Source organism: Magnolia sinica, chromosome 17 (genome assembly GCF_029962835.1).
Source record: "Magnolia sinica isolate HGM2019 chromosome 17, MsV1, whole genome shotgun sequence".
Classification (NCBI taxonomy): Eukaryota; Viridiplantae; Streptophyta; class Magnoliopsida; order Magnoliales; family Magnoliaceae; genus Magnolia; species Magnolia sinica.
In genome coordinates this window covers 65,803,225-65,828,312 of record NC_080589.1, presented here as the reverse complement: position 1 = coordinate 65,828,312, position 25,088 = coordinate 65,803,225, and the positions used below count along the sequence as shown (strand labels likewise).

Below are 25,088 nucleotides of genomic sequence, written 5' to 3'. Positions count from 1 at the left end.
GATTATGGTGGTATGGGACACCGTGGTCGAGCTGTCGGCCTACGCTGGGGTGACGAGCCTCCCCGTAGTGACCAGTGAGCAACTAAACTCATGAGCCGATTATGGTGGTATGGGACACTATATGCGTGCTGTCGGGCTACATTGATTGGTGACGAGCCCTTTGTAGTGACCTCGAGCATACCTGGATACCGCAATGAGGTGACGAGCCAAACTGTGGTAGTAAAGGTGTGAAAGGCGTGCATTGATTTGTGACGAGCCCTTTGCTACGACCTCAAATATATGATCGTACGAGATGTCTAGGATTGACAACCCTAGTATGGATCACTGTTTGGATGGTGATATGAGGAAGGTATCTTAGCTTCCCAATCCTGCTGTATGAAATGGACTAATAACAACTTGGTAATCATATCCATGCACCGCATTTACATGTGCTTTGTAGATGTGGCGCACTTTGAGGCGATGTCATGCGTAACGTAAGATGAATACGCTGAGGGTGTACGCGTGAGGGCACGCATCATTTTGCATACATCCTTGCATTAATAAGAGTACTTAGGAGTTATTTAATTGTTCTGCTTTATCATTACTGTTTGATTGAACTGATAACATGTTAACCAGTGCCTTATTGTTCCACTGAGTTGATCACTCACTCCCACGTTCTGGGGCGGTGTTAAACACCCACCAGACTCTGTCTTAGGTTCTGATGTTGCAGATGTGGTTGCGACTTCTGAGGCAGAGCGGGAGATGGATGATGATGAGGCTGCCTTTTCTTATATGCAGTTTTCAGACGGGTTCTAGCGAGCCTTGGTCTGTTGCGCGGGATTATGGGATTATTTTTGGGAACTTAAATGATGTAACTTGATACTTATAATTTTGTTAAATAGCACTTTCATACGACCTGGCTTGTATATGTACTTAAGGGATTTACACTTGTACACATATTTTTCTATAAGTCTTCCGCTTGCTTTATTCACTTATCCCTGAATCATATCTGCGTTTTGGCTTAATCTATTCCATGTTTTATGCACTAATACAGTCAACATACATTCATAATTAAATATATTGCATAAGTGATGTTTTGGAACTCGGGAGCTGAGTTATGCTCGACCCCCGAATTTCAGGGCGTTACAGCAAGAGTAAGGATAACTTTACAATGACAGAAAATTATAGTTCATTTTTCATGACATCTCACCTGGAAACTGTCACGCACTGAGCGAACGGCATCCGTTTCCCATTCTCGTAGCGTTGGTTCTAATTTCATTACTACTAATGTCTGGAAAAGAACAAAGAGTAATGTTAAATAATTCAGCGTGTACGTCAACTTGAGCAAAGTAAATGCCGGAGATATATATAAACTTATAGCTTTACTCTCGAAAATAACATTTATTATGTTGTACCTCCAACATTTCCAGCCTCGGTATTGAATGAAGCGTGGAATTTGATGGGGAACATACGAAACAATACACACTTGTAGGCCCGAAAATGTCTCTACTGCCCATACCTGTTAGAATGAAAGTGTATATGGTTAAAAATCCAAAGTTGAATATAGAGGGAAAACATATAGAAAATAAAAGGTGTTCTTACTTTTAGGGGAAGGACGCAACCACATCTAGTGTACCGATGGGAACTTGATGCGGCAATGGTAGATTCGATTCCTTGCAACATTGTATGGTATCTCAGACTACCCTAGGGATACATATAAAAATCATCTAACGAGTCCACCAGGTGAATATAATCCAAGTTGCAAATGGTTTTCGGTTCGGTTCGCCTAAGAAAGCACTCTACAACTAGAAGTAGGGCAACCTTCACGACGTCATCATGCTTATTGATGTCAACTAATCTCTCAAACACATCCATTATGTGCTTCTTTAAGACTGGATATTCTTTGAAGTATTTATCTCTTAGTGTACTCGTAGTGTAACGATTCTTCGATATAGTAAGATCTCCAATCTTAAGACCGGTAATGAGGGCGAAGTCCATCTCCGAAAACTGCAATCGTCTCCCCCTGATCTCAAATACTGAATCACCTTTGTATCTTAATAAAAGAACGTGAAATATAGCCCCTATAAATCTCAAGGATGTAACATGCAATATAAACGAGAAAGGGGATTGCCTAAACAGATTTAGGCGACTATTGTGTTTTTCCACTCCACCCTTCACCTTGTCAAACCACCATGTCAGTGTACACCTAGATGTTGGCTTGGAAATTACGGCAGAATAATCGTCGCCTGCAGAAATGAATTGAAAAACATATCAAACATAAAATTCATAAGATAAACATAGTGTACAAAATCAGACATAATTGAAAACAATGTAGCATTTCATTATTTTGAACAAGCTTCATATGATATATAAATAGAAATTAAGCAGGGAAATACCGAAAATTGTACAAAGACAAACCATCAACATAAGCTATACATTGATCAAAGCTAACAATAAGTTGGAAATTGAACAGGGCAAGCTGGACATTTTACCAAGTTCAATGTTGGCCAGATTAGTGAACATTTATAGTGGTAATATCAACAAGAAGATGTTATTTGCAACTAGTTTTGTAGTTGGTTAATTGGTCACATTTTCTTCTTGAAGAGAGTTGTCATCTTCAAAGAAGCACGCTTAAACCCCGTTACGAAAACATAAAATTTAGCGGGACAAACTTGAATTTCAGCGGGGGTAACATGAAATTAAGGAGGACAAACTACAGATTCAGCAGGGCGAACTAGGAAATCAGCGGGGGAAACTGGAAAATCAGCGGGAGAAACTAGAAGATCGGCGAGGGAAACTAGAAGATCAGCGGGGCAAACTAGGAAATCAGCGGGGCAAAATAGGAAATCAACGGGGCAAACTAGGAAATCAGCGGGGCAAATATAGGAAATCAATGGGGCAAACTAGAAAATCAGTGGGAGAAACTAGAAGATCAGCGGGGCAAACTAGGAAATTAGCGAGGCAAATTAGGAAATCAAGGGGGGAAACTGGAAAATCAGCGGGGCAAACTTAACAAATAATTTCGTGCCTTGAGCTGAAAAATCTAAACATATCCAATGTTCAAATGGACCACACCACATGAAATTTTTAATTGAGCTTCTAATGTTGATCATTTCTTCGGCGGTGGAAATCATTATGCCCACTGTTTCCCGTGGTATGATCCACTTGATCTTTTGATATGCTTCAATTTGGGGGCTAAACCCCTTAAAATAAATGAAAAAACGGATGGACGGTGTGGATATATTACATACATTCATTGTGGGCCCAACTAAGTTTACATAGTACAATGGGAACGTACTGACTAACTCAGTACGCAATTCGATTACGCTTGCTACGCCCCGTAATGGTGTTTTATTTGTAATATATCATGTTCATCGGATTATGTAATACCCATCCGTTTTCATCGCAATATGTATACACTAAAACCCCATATGTGAAAGGGAACCTAGACATTGAGGGAGGAAACCTAGACATTCAGCGGGACACATGAAATTGAATGGGACAAACATGAAATTCAGCGGGGGAGACATTAAAGTCAACGGGAAAAACATGAAATTCAGTGGGAAAAACATGAAATTGAGGAGGGCAAACTAGATAATCAGCGGGGCAAACTACAGATTCAGCAGGGCAAATCATTAAAATCAGCGGGGCAAACTGGAAAATCAGCGGGGGAAACTAGAAGATCAGCGGGGCAAACTAGGAAATCAGTGGGGTAAGCTGAAAAATTAGCGGGGCAAACATGAAAATGAGCAGGGCAAACTTAACAAATAATTTTATGGCTTGAGCCGAAAAATCTAAACATATCCAATGTTCAAATGGACCACACCACATGAAATTTTGAATTGAACTTCTAATGTTGATCATTTCTTAGGGGCGACAGAAGTTTTGGTTCAAGCTTATAATTGTGTTTTCTATTAATCCATATTTGTATGATCTTATGAATAGGTTTGATAACAAACAAACATCACTGTTGGGCCAACTATGGTTTCGGCGGTGAAAATCATTATGCCCAGTGTTTCCCGTGGTCTGATCCACTTGATCTTTTGATATGCTTCAATTTGGGGGCTAAACCCCTTAAAATAAATGAAAAAACGGATGGACGGTGTGGATATATTACATATATTCATTGTGGCCCCAATTGAGTTTACATAATACAATGGGAACGTACTGACTAACTCAGTACGCAATCCGATTACGCTTGTTACGCCCCATAATGGTGTTTTATTTGTAATTCATCATGTTCATCGGATTATGTAATACCCATCCGTTTTCATCACAATATGTATACACCAAAACCCCATATGTGGAAGGGAACCTAAACATTGAGGGAGGAAACCTAGACATTCAGCGGGACACATATGAAATTGAACGGGACAAACATGAAATTCAGCGGGGGAGACATTAAAGTCAGCGGGGAAAATATGAAATTCAGTGGGGAAAACATGAAATTGAGGAGTGCAAACTAGATAATCAGCGGGGCAAACTACAAATTCAGCGGGGCAAATCATTAAAATCAACGGGGCAAACTGGAAAATCAGCGGGGGAAACTAGAAGATTAGCGGGGCAAACTAGGAAATCAACGAGGCAATCTAGAAAATCAATGGGGAAAACTAGAAAATCAGCGGGGCAAACTGAAAAATCAGCGGGGGAAACTAGAAGATTAGCGGGGCAAACTAGGAAATTAACGAGGCAATCTAGAAAATCAATGGGGAAAACTAGAAAATCAGCGGGGCAAACTGAAAAATCAGCGGGGGAAATTAGAAAATCAGAGGGGCAAACTGAAAAATCAGTGGGGCAAACATGAAAATCAGTGGGGCAAACTTAACAAATAAGTAAACTCAGCAGGGGAGACATTAAAGTCAGCGGGAAAAACATGAAATTTAGTGGAGAAAACATGAAATTGAGGAGGGCAAACTAGATAATCAGCGGAGCAAACTACATATTCAACAGGGCAAATTATTAAATTCAGCGGAGCAAACTGAAAAATCAGCGGGGGAAACTAGAAGATCAGCGGGGCAAACTGGGAAATCGGCGGGGCAAACTGGAAAATCAGCGGGGCAAACTGAAAAATCAGGGACAAACATGAAAATCAGCGGGACAAGCTTAACAAATAATTTCGTGGCTTGAGCTGAAAAATCTAAACATATCCAATGTTGAAATGGACCACACCACATGAAATTTTGAATTGAACTTCTAATGTTGATCATTTCTTAGGGGCCACAAAAGTTTTGGATCAAGCATATAATTGTGTTTTCTATTAATTCATATATGTATGATCTTGTGAATAGGTTTGATAACAAACAAACATCACTGTTGGGCCGACTATGGTTTCGGTGGTGGAAATCATTATGCCCACTGTTTCCCGTGGTATGATCCATTTGATCTTTTGATATGCATCAATTTGGGGCTCAACCCCTTAAAATAGATGGAAAAACGGATGAACGGCGTGGATAGTAAATTCAATGTGGGCCCAACTGAGTTTAAAATATAAAAGGTGGGGTCCTTACTCTTGCTCGGGTGGTAAACTCTCAGGAGTTTCAACTCCCGGTCAAGAGTTCGAGTGCCATAGGTGGTGAAATTCCACCAGCGTGAGTGTGTGCGGTGTGTGTCTGTGTATAATAATAATTAAATAATATATATATATATATACCTGTCTTGTGTGCTTTCTTCGCTGGACCCACCATTTCAAGAAGAAAAGACAAAATGCTGATATGGGGCTGACAAAAAGGGTGTTTTTTTGGGTCTTACACCGGAAATGCAGTGAGGAAATGGGGGGTGAAAGCAACGGCAGGGAAAGTGGCAGTAGAAAGGGAGAGGAAAAGCAGAGAGAGGAAATGGGGGGTGAAAGCAACGGCAGGGAAAGTGGTAGTAGAAAGGGAGAGGAAAAGCAGAGAGAGGAAATGGAGAGGAAGAGCCGTTTCCGTCAGGAGGGGTATTTTCGTCCTGATATTCCGACTCCGTACGAGGAGGTCCAAGTGCGTATTCTAAGTTTGTATTGCTTCAGAAAAACCGCTGGATAAAAGGTGGGGTCCACAGTCGTAAATTTCTCGTGATTAAATTTCCACCATTAAAAATCTCATAGGGCTCACCGTAATGTTTATTTGACATCCAACCTATAGATTAGGTTATATAAAATATAAAAAACAAATATCAGCTTCATCCAGAAGTTTTATGGCTCAAGTTTTTAATAGTAAGCGTTCAATCAACAGTGTGGTCCGCTAGAGATTTCTATCTACCTCACTTTTAGGCTAATTCCATAAAATGATTTCGAAAATTGGTGAAAGACATGGATGAAACATAGATCATGGTGGGTTTACATAGCACCGACCACAAGGTCACAAGTGAATCCGTTTCCAAAAGGGACCAAAAGTGAGGCCGATCCTGGTGGGCCACACGAAAGTAATAGTCGGGATTATACGGCCAGCGTTGAAACATTATTTGGGCTACGGAAGTTTTCCACCAGTCTGATATTTTATATTTCCAGCTCATCCCAGTGGGATTGACAGTACAAGCTGTTTAGATGGCACACAAACATAGATGTGAGATGCAAGAATATTTTGTTAGGAATGGGCCATGGAATCACATAAATATGGATCTAAGATAGCAATCAAAGAGCATTGAACAAACATAAGAAAACACAATGATTTAATTTAACATAAAAAATTCTATATAAAAAAAATCGTTATACAAATCGACAAAAAATCAGTATGAAAGCATAAATTATAATAAGAAAATACTTATCCAAATCGAACAACCTCAAATATCACCCTTGCTACGCCTTTTGAAGTTCTAAAACCCTTTTTATAAATCCTTTAGAATAGTTTAGAAAGTCTTATAATGTTTTATAATGACCGTGTGAACTCTTATTTATAAATTAGGAAATCTTACTTTCGCATTAACTTGAAATTGTGCATGAATCACCTCAAATTCACACAATTTGCGTAATTTTCGATTGATCGAGCTAGAGCTTGGGCTAATCGAAGGGTGCCCTCTGTATAGTCAAACTTGTCCTTCGACTGGTCAAATTTCTCAGAAGATAACCCTACATAGTGCTTAAACTCAGGCAACCTACACAATAAAAAACAATTGGGAAAGATGACCCACCATAGTGCTTAAACATAATTAAAAAATTATCCAAAATTCATAGTATTCCAAGACTAAGGTCGGTCATACCATTTAGAGGTTTCAGACGTAATTTTATACGATGCCCCATCTGCCTGATTTTTTCTAATCGAGGCCAAACAAGGTGTGCATTGACAGCATGGATTTTGTGATCGTCAAAATCATGTACCCTACATTGATGAAAGAGTCTTATGATTTCTCTTCCTCTCTCAACTTGCATTGCATGTGCCAAACACCCGGATGATAATAATAATAATAATAATAATGATGATGATGATAATAGTAATAGTAATGGTAAAAACCAAGGACATGTTTTGGAGCATGGATTTGGAACCCCTGGATTTGAAACCCCCTACATTTGAAATCCTCCCGTTGTGTTTGGCACCATAGATGGATTGGGAATTAATTTTAATCGACAAGTAGCTATGCATGATATATTTACGGGGGTTTGAATTTAATTTATTAAATCAAATTTAATATCTCTGATTAGTGATGTATGTAATGTTTAACACAATGATTACAATAAGCCCGCTGAAATATATGATTTGCCCGAAAATAATGAAATTCCAAATCTCAGATGGGCCACAAGCACAAGATCATGTCCGAGTGACTAACCAACAATTTTTAGTCATTGATTTACATGGACGATGATTGGATGGTGTTGATCATCATATTAAAGTAATTATAGTGATGCAATTGATAATCTAATTGTTTTTGGATATCATTAGTGGGCCATGTGCCCAATAGAACAATAGTATGGTGACACACATGTTACACATGCAACTATTGTATGGATTTTAGGCATAATCCAAGCTCTCACCGTGAATTTCTAACCCCTATATGAGGGGACTTGGAGCCTGCAGTTGGGACTCGGAACCCGCAGTTGCTTTTGCTGCTGCCAAACAACAGAAATCCCCCAAAATCCCCCCAAATCCATGGTGCCTAATGACCCCTAGGTTAATTTTTAAACCAGACTCGACCACATGGTTGAACCGCTTGGACCACGCGAGGTCACCAAAATGGACCATGTCACTTTAGAACCCGGCCGTTTGAGTGGTCGACTGTTTATTTTTAATTAATTAATTAATTCAAGGGAAAATAAATTAATTTATTTAATATCTGAACCAGTCAAAAGCTTGAACCCAGGGTCCCTATCAGGAAGGGATAATTCGCCCAGTTTGAGGGCTCGGTGGGGCCCACCATGATGTATGGGTTTTATCTACACTGGTCATATATTTTTTCCAGATAATTTTAGGATGCAAACCCAAAAATGAGGCAGATCCAAGGTTCCGCCATTGAAAACTTATTGCAAGCAGTAGAAATCTTGAAACAATCTGATAATTGTGTTTTCACTTCATCCGGGTCTATATGACCTTATGACCAGGTTGGATGGCAAATAAACAACACGGTGGACCCTAAGAAGGTTTCAACAATGAGTTTCATTATCGCCATTGCTTCCTACGGTGCAGTCCACTTGAGGGACCTGCCTAGTTTTTAGACTCATACCATTAAATGATCTGAAAAAATAAAATAAAAAATAATAATAGATGGATGGCATGGATAAAACCCACACATCACGGTGGGCCCACATGCGTCCAGGCGGGGGCAAGACGCAATCCGCTTCTCCTTACCCATGGCTTAGTAGTAGACAGGAGCACTTCAACACTGAGGTCATGTAGGTGACCGGGAGTTCGAACCTTCTGTAGGTTTGAAAACACTGAGCCCAGGAGATGCACTAGCTACTTACAACCAAGGTTTCAAATCATTGTATTGGGTTCACCACCAATATAGCCCGTATCACACTGCGCCGCCCCCACATTGGGCTGTTTTGGGCCAATACTGGCTGATACAGCTGCATTGTTCACAGCCAATATTGGTTCATATCGCACCATATGTACTGGTTTCGGAAGATGTTTTGAACCTTGCTCACAACAGTAGGATCTGGAATCCCGCTCCCTATACATGGCACCAATGTGCCATGCCTGTGATGATATCTGGTTCATCATGTGGACCCCACAATGTGGCCTGTCCAGCAATCAGGCAGCCATTATTCATGGAAGAATTGGATTCAACATGCATATGTTGCCTACCTGATGATTACAGCTACCTGATTTTGGGTCCATACTGAAAACACCATGGGGCTAGTTCGATGAGTGGCCTGAATCCTTCACATTTGTACCAAAGCAGACCAGTATTCCAGATTTAACTCCCACAAGTCGCCATAGCATGGCTCAAAATCCAAAAAACCACTGCATTGATCTGTTTTTAGTCAGCTGTCCATTTTTGTGAAAACAGAAGCTGAAGAGAAAATCAAATCTTCACACAGAAACAACCAGAGAATAATAAATCAAATCTTCATACAGAAACAACCAGAGAATAATAAATACACGATCACGTGTGTACTGTAAGACGATTTACACCGAGAAAACAAAAAAATAAAATAAAATCAGAACTCTAGAACTCATCCTTTGGATGCTCTGGCTCTTTCATGGAATCAAGGCCCTCAGCTTCATTTTCCTGCTGATGGAGCGTATCAATGACTTCCTCAAGAGGAGGATCCCCAGGCCTTCGTGACACATAATCACCTATCTTGATTTCATATGACTCTGGCTGGCTAAAGATGAAGTCTTTCAACTAGAAAAAAGGATCAAAGAGTGACAATAAAAGGTTAGTTTCATGTATTCTGTGAAGCGTAAACATGGTTTCATGGAATCCAAGGATTGAAACAGTTCATGGCAAACCAAATTCAAAAATACGATTCCGTCAACAATATCTTTCTTCAATCTGTACAAAGAGAATGCTACTCCAGCGTGCATGCTTCGAGGAGTTTCATGCTGCGCTGTGATCAGGACTGTTTATCTGATGGCCCGTCATGTAGATGTGTCAGGACCCACAAAATCAAAGTGACTGGACCATGCTAGGATCCCATGTGCCCTTCAACTGGAAAATTGAGTGAAGCCTGTGAAAGAAATTTGTGCAACGGTCCGCATTCAACGGGCCAAATTCACAACAATCGACGGATATAATCGTATAATGATTGCATGCATCCATGTGGAGCCCCAAAAGAAAAATAGTCCTGATCACTGGATATGTTCGTGAAAAATCAAAAGATCGGGACCATCAGACATCACCTAAATGAAGGGGAATGGCATGAAACTGGTGATCGCAATAGAAGAGTGGTCTTCCTGACTGTAACCTGGGTTCATTATGTCTCTTGTTTCCTCGTGTATTCTCTTGTATCTTGCAATGAGGTCGATAAACTCCTTTTCTAGACTCCGATCCACCATGTAACAGTTGGATCATCAACTTTCCCAAGGTAAAATAGCCCTCTCATTTGGAAAACACTAACCACACCCTTGATTTGAAGGGTTGAAAATGGATTTTAGAAAATAAATATAATTTGTAATTTAAAATTATCTCAATATGAGTTTAAAGAACTGGATTAGCAAACCATTGTGGGGATTACAGGGTTTCCACTATGAACGGTCATGATCAAGAGGGCCTCATGGCCATTCAGTCAACAGTTTAGGTGTCATAATAGCATTTTCCTTTATCATCATCGCAACCTTCCCTTTACAAAGAAAAGTTTTCTTTAGTGAATCTGGGAAGGCCCCAACAACAGCAACATGACAAGTCTTAAGTTTCAGTGCTTCAGAACTGTGTTTCGGATGTAATCAAAGATAGCCATAAGCAATTGGAGATGTTGGAACTGTGAATTTGTGTCGCGACTCGTGAGTATCAGAGCATAGAAGCAACAGAAAATCGGTCATCAAAGATTTGAGGAAATCTTTTCCATTTGATTATAATCTCCAGACAGGATTATGTACATGAAAAGTAAAAGTAGCTCAAAATCGTAGACTTTGTCTGTTTGCTCTGTGATGTACAAATGTTGGGATATTGGAAATCCACCATTGGGTAATGCCCAGTATTGAGATTAGAGAAAACCACATAATCAGTAACTCCAGGATAGGCTTTGAATCACACGTTTTCTGCTTGTAGGATCCCATGGTTCAGTGATCCAGGCCATTGATCTGACAAAGCCCCACTGTGGATGGACCATGCTGCATAAAATCTCTCAGATTTGAGATTCTACAATGGCATTTCCTCAGTTAAATGTGGACCATTGCAGTTTTCTTTTCTTAACTGTCTACTTAACGCCATCATTCAAGTGTTAGGATTGTTCCATTGAGGAGAATTTTGGGGCATAGTCCATCCACTGTGGGCCATCAGATCAACGGTCTGATATTACCAAACCAGAGGCCCATCAAAACTCAACTCAAACTGGTTAAAGCTATGTCTAAGTCAACCTGATCAATTTTCTTGAGTTTTTCTTTTTTTTGGTGAGTACAGAAAACTTTTTTTAAAAAAAAAAAACCCAACCAGAGTCTTGATAGACTCTAAGTCGATTCAAGGAGCCTCTTCTAGTACTCGATTGAGTTTTTAAACAACCAACCAAGCTCTCCAAAATCACTAACGAATTCTGGAGAATGTGGAAATGAAAGTAAACACAGAAACCATTGGATAACAAGCACATTTTTGGATGTAGTATCAAATTGAATTGGAATAATTATCCAAACAAAGTGGAAGTAGCCAAATTGCAATTACCCCTCTTCGCATTCGGATTGAGGGACTGGGCTCAGCAAATTGCAATTATGCTACTCTAAGTTGGACGTTAAGAGCCTGTTTGATAAGCAGCAGTCCATGGAAAAACAAAGGAAATTGTGATCATTATTTCCTAAGGTACTATCGAAGAATGGGTTCCAAGTGATTCCATTTTAAGTGTGACGCTTGATTTGCAAGTGGAAATATCTACTTCATCTCACAAGGATCACCTTGGATTATAGAAATGGAAAAGTGTATTGCCATTAGAAATCCATGATTACCTTTGCAAATCAAACAAGGAAAAACAAAATCGCTTTTACTTTTTCCATGGATTGCCACTTTGAACTGCAATTTGAGGAATGCATGGGACAAAACTCCCTCTCATCCCTCCTCCCTCCCTCTCAGAATTCTAGATACAAAGAACATCACAAGAAAGGCATAGAACTAAACATGTTTTGAGTATGAACATTCGTAATTGAAGCATACCTCTTCAGTGTCTTGTCCCTTCTCCATGTTGAACATGATTGTGTTTGTATCAACAGCCATGAACTTAGCCGCTATAGCTCCAGTCTTGAGAACCTTAGTCCATTTCATTGCAATCTCTGACACAACATCCTGAAATTATTTAAGAGAGATTTATATTGCTAGTGAAATATTTACATGTCTAACAAAGCTAAATCTCTTCTTTGTAATACAACTAGACCCCGCATAAGCTGATCGAGCATAGCAGTTAAATGGTTAACCAAGCTTATTATTGTAAGTTGTTTTTTTTTTTTTTTTTGAAAGGTTTATTCATGTGAGTTTCAAGTATCAGAAAAACATTACTGCGATCCTTCCCACCAAATCTCTCTCATTATTATACTAATGTGGATAAAGGATACAAAGAGAGTCCCCTTCGGTTCTTTAATTTTCCCTACTTATCTGCCAAACTTATGACATTAGCCAAGTTGTCCTTTTAATTAATAAAGCAAGTGCATTGAACAGGATAAGCTCTATCAGACCAATCCACGAGGCGCCAGTTCTGTTGGAGTCAGAGGCCCCAATAGGGCCTCACATGGTATAAAAACTAGTCCCTTTTGCATGGGATAAAATGTCATCCAAGATGGATAGGAATTATATAGAGAGATGATATGGTGGGCTAAGTGCATGGGAACCATCCCATGCACATAGTTGCATCTGGACTAGTTGGCATCCACATCACCTGTCCCGACAGTCGAACAGGTCGAGAACACTCTTCATCGGCTGCCAAGATAAAATGATACTGATTGAATGATCCAAACGACCCAGTCGTGGCATGAAAAAATGGATGGCAAGATCATTCCAAGATGGTAGGTCCAGTAACAGGTGTTTAGAAGGCATCCAATTGCTGCCATTTTTAACAAAGCAGTGAGGAGTGGACTGGTTGTAATGGACAGTCCAGATAGGTGATATGAATGCCAATGACTCCCAATCTGACAACTATGTGCACAGGAAGGTTTCTATTCACTTAGCCCACTTGATCATTACTCCTTCATATAAGTGTGTAAAATGCATGCCAAAAGAATCTCCTAGATGGTGTCTGAATTCACATAAATTTGTCATAGGTGAGAAGAAATCCACACCAACCTTTTAAGGAAGCGCATGAACCCTAAAACTGCATTACATGTAGGCTGCACTACACATATTGGACTTTGGTCCTTAATGATATGATATCCATGCGCATCACTAATCTGGCACAAAGGTTTTAAACCATGCCTCTATATGCATAAACTAGTCAGGAACCTGAAGTAAACTCTTTACATTTTTCAAAATTTTCTACAAAACCAGAAAGTGACAAAGTGCTAAAACAAACAGTATATAGTCTGAAAATTAACCAATTTCATTTCTGCAATTAATTGAATCATTGCCCATAAAATCTACAATAAGAAAAACCAAGATTTGCATATGAATTATATTGTTTTCCACAACAACAATAATTTTATGATAAGATGACAAAAAGAAAAAAAAAACATTTAAGGAAGAAGATAAAAAGACAGAAAGCCTCATAGAACTAAAAAAGAACAGACGCCATACTACTGTTAAGTTGTTCCCTAATCTTGCAAGGACAAATCACAATCTAGCACAACAGTGGTGCTCCAAAGCAATCATCTCGTAAGCCCCAATATGGGTCAGCTATGGCCCAAAATCACCTAGATTGGACAATCTATCTGTTCAATGGGTAAGTGTTATATTTCCATCCCTACATATGGCTAATTTGGCCATTTTAAGTTTCTTCCAAAAAAAGTGATGGTTTGGTAGACACATAAAAATTGTAGGCATGGTATATAGGGCTGTACATCGAGCCGAGTTGAGTCGAGCAGGGCCAAGCTCGACTTGACTCGTCCGTGCTATACTCGAGCTCAACATTGAAGCTTGGCTCCTTTGCCAAAGCTTTCGAGTCAATCTCGAGTTGGCTAGTGGTTCGAGTCGAATCGAGCTTGTTCATATGTCAACCCAACGCTCAGTCCGACCCAAATCTGCACTTGAGTCACCGAGTGGGCTGAGATGAGTCAGGTTGGGCGCGAGCTGAGAGTAGTCGCCGAGTGGGCTGAGACGGGGGGGCAAAGAGCCCAGCTCGGGCGGGCGCTGGATGGCGACTGGTGGGTTGGGTAAGGGAAAGAGAGGGAAAGGGTAGGGTCAGCATAGGGTAGGGTTTTGGTTTATTTTTTAAAGTTTATATATATATATATATATATATATATATAAAATACTTGAGCCGAGTCGAGCTTCGAGCGAGTCGAGTTGATCTGCACCATGCTTGAACTCGGCTCGATTTCAACTTGAGTTTTCAAAACAGAGCTTGACTCGCCCCAAGTCGGCCCTTCAAGCGGAGTCAATCCGAGCTAAATCGAGCCGAGTCGAGCGGGCTTTCGAGCTAGCTCGACTCGTGTACAGCCCTAATGGTATACATGGGCCTTAAGTTTTTAAAGACAAAATGATATTCATTAAAGCAAGAGGAACAAGCAATGTCCACTGATCAGTAGCTAGAATCGTCCAATCAGTCAGGTTACAACCTATCTATAGTGGGTCCCACAATATGGATAGTTTGATTTAGAGTTTTTTGAAGCATCGACGTCATCAATCGGGGGAGCACAGTGGGAGTTGATTGAAACATGAGAGAGCATCGATCATGCAACCCAAGCAAGCCGCATCAATGTGACTCAGTCCAACAAATAAGATCGTCAATTTAGAGTCCATACGCTCTTTCCTTGTGTAGAATTAAGTGTAAGAGTTTGTGACCCAAACTCGAATAGGTTCTTGTGTTGGACCCAGGCTCTTATGTCGGGTCGAATTCACTGGACACGAATGTGTACATTTTAGTCTCCATATGGAGCCTCCAGCAGGAGTATACATAGGGCCTTGGATTAGGATCACAATCACCGAACATGGATGCGTACGTGTTAGTTTCCGTGAGAGCCTCCGGCGGGAGCAAAACGTAGGGCCTTAGATTAGGACCGCTAGTGGCAACTAAAGTCTCTTGCGGGAGCCACTGACACGGGTGGAAACGTGTTCCTTTGACATGAGAGTGTACATGCGCTACGTCCTTTTGTAGAGTTGTAAAGGTTAGAAGTGAACTTATTGAAAACTCCTAAGATAGTGAATACTGGTACACTTGAGGAGAGTGCGTCCGCCGATAGTGGAGTAGGGAAACCGAACCCTATACATGATTGCGTTTGTGATTGTCATTTGAGCACAATTTTATCCATGCTTGTGTGTTTGATTGGTTAAATCATATGAATGCTTGAATTGGGTTATATGCTAGACGCTTAACCTGTAAGTACACACAACATCACTATCTTTTATAAACTAGCTGCTTGATTGGTATATCATTTGTACTCTATGTGATTGGACCCACTTTGGCTTGAAAGCCTTACTGTTAATTTGTCTTATTAGTTGTAATTAGAAAATTGTATTAAATTATGCAAAGAAATTTTAAGTAGTCCTATTCACTCCTCTCTCTCTCTCTAACTTAACTGTGATTCTAAGCTCTCTCTCTCTCTCTCTCTCTCTCTCTCTCTCTCTAACTTAACCGTGATTCTAAGCTCCGACAAGCTTCCACACGTGTCGTGGTAGACAATCCACGCAATTTTAGAAAGAATAAAATTTTGAACAATATAAAAATGCTAAAATGATTGCTACGAAAGTAGTAAGTGCATGTGCGACTAAACTTAAGCCTTATGATGATCTTTACAATAGATTGGAGACATGAGAAGGTAAGAAAGATGTCTTCGAACTTACAAAAATGAGAGAGAGGAAGAATAGGGACCTAGATCATGTTAGATCCATTAAGAGCGTTGACTAGAGGGTACCAATCAAGGACAATGAGATATATTGACATGATTAAAGATATGCATGAGGGAGCAATAACAAATATATGGACCACTAGTAGAGAGATGAGTAAGTTCCCAATTAATATAGGCTTGCACTAGGGATCACCATTGAGCTCGTACCTTTTCGCATTGGGTATGGATGAGTTAACAAGGCATTTTGCAAGAAGAGATACCATGGTGTGTGTGTTTGCAGGTGAGGGAGCACGTAAACAAAAAGCTACATCTATGGAGAGGTGCTTTAGAATTTAAAGGATTGAAAATTAGTAAGACTAAAACAAAGTATATGGAGTGTAATTTTAGTAACAATAGGAATAGGAACAAGGAATTAGTCAAGATTGTTGACCGAGAAGTTTCCTAAAATGACCACTACTGATATCTTGGATTGATAATTTATTAGAGTGGAGAGATTGAAAAGGATATTGTCCATAGAATTCAAGCAGGGCAGAAGAAATTGAGATGTGCCTCCGGGGTTTCATATAATCATTATCTACCACTCAAATTAAAAGGGAAATTTTATATGAGGGCTGTAAGACCAGCAATGCTCTAGGGTACAAAAGCTAGGTAGTTTAGTGATAAAATGTCCATAGGATGAGTGTAACTAAAATGACGATGTTGAGATAGATGAGTAAGGCGGTGAAGCATATAGAAATAGAAATGAACGCGTTCAAGGAAAATTAGGAGTAGCACCAATAGGAGACATGATGAGGGAAAGTAGACTTAGATGGTTTGGTCATGTGCAATAAAGACCAAGAATTGCATTGGTTAGGAGTGAGTTGGTACAAGTTGAAGGCTCTGAAAGGGCAAGGGGAAGCCCCAAAAGGACGGTGAATGTATGAATGGAGATAGTAGAAAAGTGATTTATGGCCTAACTGAAGTTATCACCTACCAATTCAACATATTTCTAGATAAAAGATCTCAGCCGTCCATTTTACAGGCTATTGATTGGATGGTTAGAATCATCATATCAGTGTCATTTTAGCAAAGTGGTGAATGGAGTGCGTACTGGACCTCATGGACAGTTCAGATTGATCAATTGGATTGCCCAACTGTCCTAACTTAAGAAGTAGACTGCATAGAATCATTTCTCAATATATATTTCCAGTGAAAACCAGAAAGCCACATGACACCGACTATTCCAATGCATAAAACATACTCCAAGACCAGATAAAATGCCTAGAAAATTACCGGCGACCGACGAACGCCCAATTTGAGCTTGACGAACCCGATGGATGGCCCAGTGTTCCACTTCATCATCTCGGCCTGGATCTTTGCCGGATCCATTTCCGAGAGATCGGGAGGTGGGTCAAAATCCTTCGACTTCGATGTCTTCCCCCATTCCTTCCACGCCTCGTCCTCTTCGTCGTCGATCACGTCGTCAAGATCGTCAGGGATGTGTGCCCGCCTCTTTCCCTCTGCCGATCGGATAAATGTGCCATCTTGAGAGGAAATGAAGATCGAAAGGAGGAAAAATATAACGAGAGTACTGTTCTTCTTCTTACTTTTCATGACTAGGGTGGCAGAATGAAATTAGAGAGAGGAATTCGGGAAATTGAAATATGTAGCCAGTGCCTGACATGCAATTCAAACGATCGAGGGTCGTTTGGCAGCGTGGATAGCATGATGAGTTGGACGCGGATTGCGTCCTACCCCCGCCCGGACGGTAGGGCTCCGTGGGGCCCAACGTGATGTAAGTGTTTTATCCACGCTGTTAGTCTCTTTTCTCATATCATTTTAAGATATTACCCCAAAACTGAGCAGGTCCACAGCTCCCATGAACCACAAAGTGGGGATTGAACTTCCACCATTAAAAAGTTGTTGGGAGCTGGAGAAGTTTCGGATCAAGATTATATTTATGTTTTCACTTCATCCACGTCATATGAACTTATTAGTAGGTTGGATGGTAAAAAAACATCACGGTGGCCATTAGAAAGGCATCAACGGTGGGTATCATTATCACTGCAGCTTCCTTTGGTGTGGTCGACTGTAGCCCTGGACCTGCCGCATTTTTATGATCAAACTTAAAATGGTATAATAAAAGCGATGAACGGCGTGGTTAAAACACTTACATTTATGTGAGCCCCACAGAGCCCTGCCCGGACCGATTACTGTCCGGGCGGGGTAGGATGCAATCCGCGTCCTGATGAGTTACTCCATGAGTTACTCCGGGATGCGGATTTCCTGCGATAGTCTTTAGCGGGATGTTTCAGTGCATGGATTCTGTGTGGGCCCACTACGCTTTTTGTGGGAAATTCAGTCTATTCATTCGTTTTTGGATCTCATTTTAGGACGTGTGACCGGAAATAAGGTGGATCCAAAATTCAAATGGGCTGAGGAAACATTGGAGATTTAGTGACAACTGATGAAATATTTATATGGCCACAAAAGTTTTGTATTAGCCTTAGTTTTTTATGTTTTCACTTTATCCCACTAAAAATAACCTTATAAACACTTTAGATGGCATATAAACATCGAGACAGAGACTAAGAAGGTTTTAACCGTAGGAAATCCTTTCCCAACTGTTTTCATCTTGCATGGCATACTTGAGTTTTGCATCCTTTTAATTTTTGGTCTCATATCTTGAAATAGATGGATAGATTTGATTTCTCATAAACATCACAGTGGACTCATAAGTGAATTGGCTGTTGTGCCACACACCAACCATAGAGCTGGTGTAGATACCTGTCGTGTGAAGACAAGCGCCGACACTCCTCGAGCTCTGAGTTGTACGAACGGTTCGAAGGAGATCAAAGTTACGTGGGCCCCAAAATAATGTATTTATTATATCCAAACCGTTCATCCATTTTTTTAGATCATTTTAATGTATTAGGCAAAAAATGAATCATATCCAGAGCTCAAATGGGCCACACCAAAAATAGCAGCTCGGATAATGATTTTCACCATAAAAAATTCTCGTAGGGCCCACCATAACTTTTATTTTCCATCCAGTCTGTTAATAAGGTCACAAATACATGGATGAAAAGTAAAAAAAAATAATCATGTTGATCCGAAACTTTCGTGACCCCAAAAGGGTTTCAATGGTAGATGTTCAATCCTCCACCGCCTTTTGCAGTGTGGTCCACTTGATCTTTATATATGTCTTATATTTCTAATCAAACATTACTACGAGCTCGCCAAATGGATGGATGGTTTGGATATCCCTCATGATGGGACCCACATAACTTGATGACGTTAATACACCACATATATAGCTGGTGTGGGGTACACCAGTCAATTCGCTTCCGGTGGACCTGACCTTGCATCCAGCGCATGAATTTCTTGCGAAAGCCTTGTGCAGGAAATCCGTGTCCGTTACTCCGTCGGCTAATCCATGTGGTGCCGCATGAGATGTGTATCTTATCCACGCCGTTCATTTATTTTTCCATATCATTTTTGTCCATGCGACCAAATTGAAACATATCCAAAGCTCTAGTGGACCACACCGCAATGGGAATTGACGACATGGATAAGATGAAAACATGATGGTGGGCCTCACGGACTTTACTCCGAAATCGGATTGCATACTCGGTTGCTCAGTGCTGAGTAAACTCTCTTGGGCCCACCATGAATTAAAGTGGTTTATCCACACCCTCCATCCATTTTTTCAGATCGTCTTAGGTGTTGGGTTCAAAATTTAAGCATGTCCGGAGCTCAGGTGCACCGTACCATAGGAAACAGTTGGATTATTGATTTTCACCGTTGAAACCTTCTTAAGGCCCACAGTGATGTCTGTTAGTCATCCAACCTGCTCATAAGATCATAACACGGATAAAATAAAGCACGAATACCATCTAAAACTTTTGATGCCCTGCAATAATTTTTCAACAATGGACTTTCAATTCATATTATTTATCGTGTTGTGATTCAATTAAGCTTTTAATATATTCATTTTTTAAAACTGAATGCCTAAAATTATATAATTCAATTAAGCTTTTAATATGTTCATTTTTTTAACTAAATGCCTAAAATTATATAGTAAATTGGATGGACTAACTGGAACAAGTACATTAATAACGGTGGCACCACAACATTTACTCAGTACGCAATCCACCTCCATCCTACCGAGTAACTGGCTACATAATCCATGATATGTAATCCATGACATGTTTTAAAATCTCTTACCTTTGTTGAAATTAGAGTATTTTTTAAAATACACCTAAGGTTTTAAAGTCTTTCACTTTTGTTGAAACTTTGAATTATGGGCCACTATTGTCTATTTTTAAGATGAAATAGTCGCACATGGCACTAAGGTATCATTAAACTAATGATCCATTGCATGATTCTTTTCGGAGCTTCTAAACCAAGGCAAATGATAAATGAAATGAGAAGTAAATAACTTACTCAATTATATTTGGATATGAGTAAATGAAATGCATTTGAAAACGAAACATTATGTTCAGCTAGAAGTAAATTGAATAAATTTAAACGCATTTGATTTTTTAAACATATCATGATAACATATATGATATTCCAAATCAACCTTGATGTTCTAAAGTAGTGTACATATGTGGTATTTTACATAATTATCGTCATAAACCTGTTGAGATATATACTTTAACAACAAAAATAAGGAAATTTCAGACCTCAGATGGACCACCAACGCAAACACTATAAACAAGCAACTCTATAATGTTTATTAAACATTTATTTAGATGACCAACCTTTGGCCAGCTTGGATCATTCCATTAATATGATTTTAATGATGTAGCCGGTTCTTGGATTGTTTCGGAGTATCATCAGTGTATCATATGTATGTAGACATGTGTGTAGTGACACATTTGTTTACTCATGCAACCATCAAATGGGCTCGAAAAAACATTTCATTTATTTTACTTTCAAATCCTCTCTCACATGTAGGAATTCATTACAGCCCCATTTACTTTCAAATCCGTTTATTCACCTTCATTTTATCCCATTCAAATGACTCTTTAATGAAATCTATACATTTTGTTGAGATTTTGATCACCGGCCATTTTTATATATTTTAAAGATAAGAGAGTTGCACATAGGTGTCACTAGAGGGTGTTTAGACGGTAGGTTATGTAAGATTGGCTACGTATGCCTCAAGTATTTTATATATGTTTTTACTTATTAAGCTAAAGTCATTAAGTGCACTTGAGTCAATCTTGATTAAACCAAACTTATCTATTATTATAAGAATAAAATCTTATTTGGCAGCATCCAAATGGACTCTAACTTAGTAATTCACAACACAGGTGGCATGGTGATGATACTAAGAAACAATTAAATTATCAGTTACGTCACCAAATTTACATTAATCAAATCGACCAAACAATGACAATGTAAATTGATGGTTAAAATATATATTGACGAGTTATTTCTTCATGATCCTGTGCTCACGGCTCAACCGATGCTCATGTCTTTGTACTATACACAATCATTCGGTGGATGATTTATCAACCATTGTTCATTCATCGAGATATAATGTAGAACGACCATCAAAGCTTGGTCCGAGAACAAAGTATCCAATACATATTCAAAATTCACAACTATCTATTTTGCACGATTTTTACTATAGTGACATTACACCAATGAAAACCATAACCCAACTCGACTTGGATTATAATCCAAGGTGCTTGGCCTGAACTTGACTTGAAGTCCTCTATACCTAACCAAATCTCGAGTCGATCCAAATATATGTATTTCCAACCCAATTTAACTATACCCAAATTCAACTAAGACTGACATTTTCCAACCCGAACCAACCCAACCATATTCGGGTTGGGGTAGTCGAGTTTGGGTTAACCTAACCCAATTTGCAACCCTATTGGTGAATTAAATTATGATTATGAGTAGGGTTGTCATTGGACTAGGATGGTCCTTTAGGCTTCCGGGCATGGCCCACTTTAAGCCAACCTATGCTCAAGGGCCAATTTGAGACTTAGTGGCGTTATTTCTTGCCACGCGAGATATATGCACTGTCGCGCAAGAGTGTCACAGTCAATGTGAGTTTGGTTCAAATCGTCATCACTGTTGGCTCTTGACATCAAGATAGAGCGGTGCTTGGTTGATCGACCAACTAATCAACCATCTATTTAGTCAACTATGAGCTCGTTAATTAAACGACTTGTGTGGGTAAGGGCTCTTCCTCGTATAAGCTCATTTTGCTTAAACAATCAATAACTTATCAAAAAGTGCAACGATGAAAAAATTAAAAATAAAAATCACGAGATGTCATGAAATTGATATACAATTTAAATTACTTCCAAGAAATTAATCACCAAATTGGCTATATATGGCACATTGGTTTTAAAATATCTCGTCATATAGAAATAACTATGTATTTAAATTATAGAGTATATTTACATGAGTTTGAATTTAATTACTAAGTTAACCTTAATATCCATAATTAGTGCATGTATGCAATGTTTGACATAGTGATTGTAATAAGCCCATTGCAATATATACACTGGTAAAAAATAATGAAATTCTAAGCCCCAAGTGAGCTGCAAGCATAAGATCACAACTGAGCAGCTAACCAGTGTTTTTTAACCGTTAATTTACACGACTAATGTTTGGACAACCTGAATCATTATGCTTATGTAATTTTAGTGATGCAATTGATAATTTAGCTATTTTTAGATATCATCAGTGAATATGCTATATAATTTAAGTGCATAGTTGTTTTTATATTATAGGGAATTCTAAAACCTGTGTGCCACGCATAAGATTGGTAATTTAAATGAAGGTTAAGAATAAAGTTGTGTATATATGTATGTGTGTGTGTGTGTGTGTTTTGATTTTTTGAATTACAGCGATTAAAGGCTTATGTTTGGAGTATGCATGGCAAGAAAAAAAAAAATTGATATTTATAATTGAGCGCGTCGCCAAAAGCATGAATTTAATTTTCACTAAAGAGGATTTACTTAATCTCAACACTTGACTAGTTCATCTTTGATTAAGAATATTGTTAAAATTTTAGAGGAAATTAAGGACATCAAAATTTAGATTTCTACTACTTTTTTCTTACCTTAAAATTCCAAATGTAATTGACTTGCCACCCCTCGCATGATACTCGACGATGCTATTATCATGGGTACACATGTCAACTCTCAAATATGAAAATGTGCAGCTTAACTGAGGCCTCAAGCTAATTCAGGCCAAGTAGATAGTGTTATGGGCGAAGTCAAGGGGACTGTACAGGCTTAGATAAGGTTATACCACCATTTGTTCCCAGGAGTTATAGTAGTATTTTCTATAGGTAGTGTAAATTCAATCCGCAATCAGTATTTTCTATAGGTAGTGTAAATTCAATCCGCAATCAGTATTTTCTATAGGTAGTGTATCAATGCATGACTATTTCTGTAGATATTGATTGGACAACTAAACACACCACACAGGCACTTGAACCCATGACCTGAGTGTTGGAACTGACGGAGTCTACCACTGAGGCATGACTAGGGACCCACCTTAGTTCATTTACATTGAAAGAGGAATAATCATCTTATTGAAAAATATAAGGTGATTTAGAAAAGTGCTAATATAAAATAACCATATAAGTATTAAGTATAAAATGTAAAATCTAACATAAGTTAATAGACAATGGACATTTATGGACAATTTACAATCTAAGACAGGCATGGGCAATAAGAAGTGGGGACCAATGTGATGGATGGTCTAGATCCACTTTTAATGTGACCAACATGGCCGTTGATTTTCCATGACATTTACCAGGTTCATTATATCAAATCATTTTTTCCAAGCCCACTTCTCCTCGTAACACCCAATCATCCTTTAGGTGGCACAAATGACAAATTTTCATGTGAATCACTGCAAAGAGGTAAAAAAATCAAGGGCTTATGTATTCTAAACCCAGGGTTCGAAGAGAAAAAGATTGTCATGAGATGTGCATCGTTCCCTGCACAAATTTCACGGCTGCAATGCAAAAACTCAGTGATCGGATTATCCAATCCATCTGTACTTCACCCTTTTATCTACGCCATCCCTCTAGATTGGATGGTTAAGATTGTCTGTTATAACTGATCCCATGTAACCATAAGCGATCCATGATGATTCCAAACAAATAGACGGCTTGAATGGCTGATTGGACTTATTTTTTACGTAAATAATCCGGACCGTTCAAATCAGACGCACAGAATCATCTGATTGGTGTGATTTTTGCATGGTGTCTGCGAAACATGCCAATACCCCATGGACAGTCCGGATCGTTCGACTGGGCTGTACACGTGCCGCGATGCAAGTAGGAGCACTGTAACTCGCGCGCGTGGCTTCGGATCCACCAGGTGGGTGGGATCCCTGACAGTGGGCCCACTGCAATGTATGTTACTTATATCCACGCCGTCCATCCGTTTTGAAAACTCACTGAAGAGCATGCTTCCAAAAATGAAGCATATCCAAATCTCAGGTGGACCACAATACATGAAGCAGTGGTAATCGACCATTACAATTTTTTTGTGGGCCACAAACGTTTTTGATCAATCTGATATTTGTGTAGTCTCTTCATCCATATCTCTATGACGTTATCAAAAGGTTGGACTGTACATAAACATTCCTGTGGCCCGCATGAAGTTTTTTAATGGTAGGGATTCAATCACTACTGTTTCCCGTGGTATGGTCCACATGGGATTTGGATCTGCTTCATTTTCTGGAAGAAATAACTAAATGATATTTAAAAATGGATGGACGGTGTGGATGTAAGGAACATACTTCAAAGTGGGCCCCGCTGTTAAGGATCCACCCAAACCGCGCCCATGACTCGCAAAGCAGCGGTGTCAATGGGCCAGGCTCGGGCCTGAAAACCATATTTTTATGCACGCTAGGCTCGAAGTTCGGGCCCGAAGCAGTTCAAAATCGAGGGCGATTCCAACCCTAGGCCCGACCCGAGATAGCCCTACTCGCAAGAGAAAAAACTTTGATACTCTGGCAGCTTGACGGATGATACGCAGGCACTTATAAATTACTTAGTAATTGCAGACTGGGAAATATTTAATTCAATTTAAACTGTTAAAATTACGTTTCCCAGATCAGATGTACCATTAATCAAGAATTAAACTTATG

General features: G+C 39.4%; 1 protein-coding gene across 1 annotated transcript; it reads right to left on the bottom strand.

Annotated features, from left to right (window-relative positions):
* Positions 1-9,400: 9,400 nt before the first annotated feature.
* Positions 9,401-17,633, bottom strand: LOC131231481 (uncharacterized). The gene is made up of 3 exons (XM_058227687.1): positions 17,238-17,633; positions 12,190-12,318; positions 9,401-9,735 (listed from the first exon to the last, which is right to left on the bottom strand). The coding sequence occupies exons 1-3, from the start codon at positions 17,556-17,558 to the stop codon at positions 9,556-9,558; spliced, it is 630 nt and encodes a 209-aa protein (XP_058083670.1). The 5' UTR covers positions 17,559-17,633; the 3' UTR covers positions 9,401-9,555.
* Positions 17,634-25,088: the final 7,455 nt, after the last annotated feature.

Coding starts and splice junctions, on each gene's coding strand:
- LOC131231481 (XM_058227687.1), bottom strand. CDS start 17,558: ATGAAAAGTAAGAAGAAGAACAGTACTCTCGTTATATTTTTCCTCCTT. Junction 12,319..17,237: donor TGGGCGTTCGTCGGTCGCCG/GTAATTTTCTAG, acceptor AAATAATTTCAG/GATGTTGTGTCAGAGATTGC. Junction 9,736..12,189: donor AGGGACAAGACACTGAAGAG/GTATGCTTCAAT, acceptor CCTTTTTTCTAG/TTGAAAGACTTCATCTTTAG.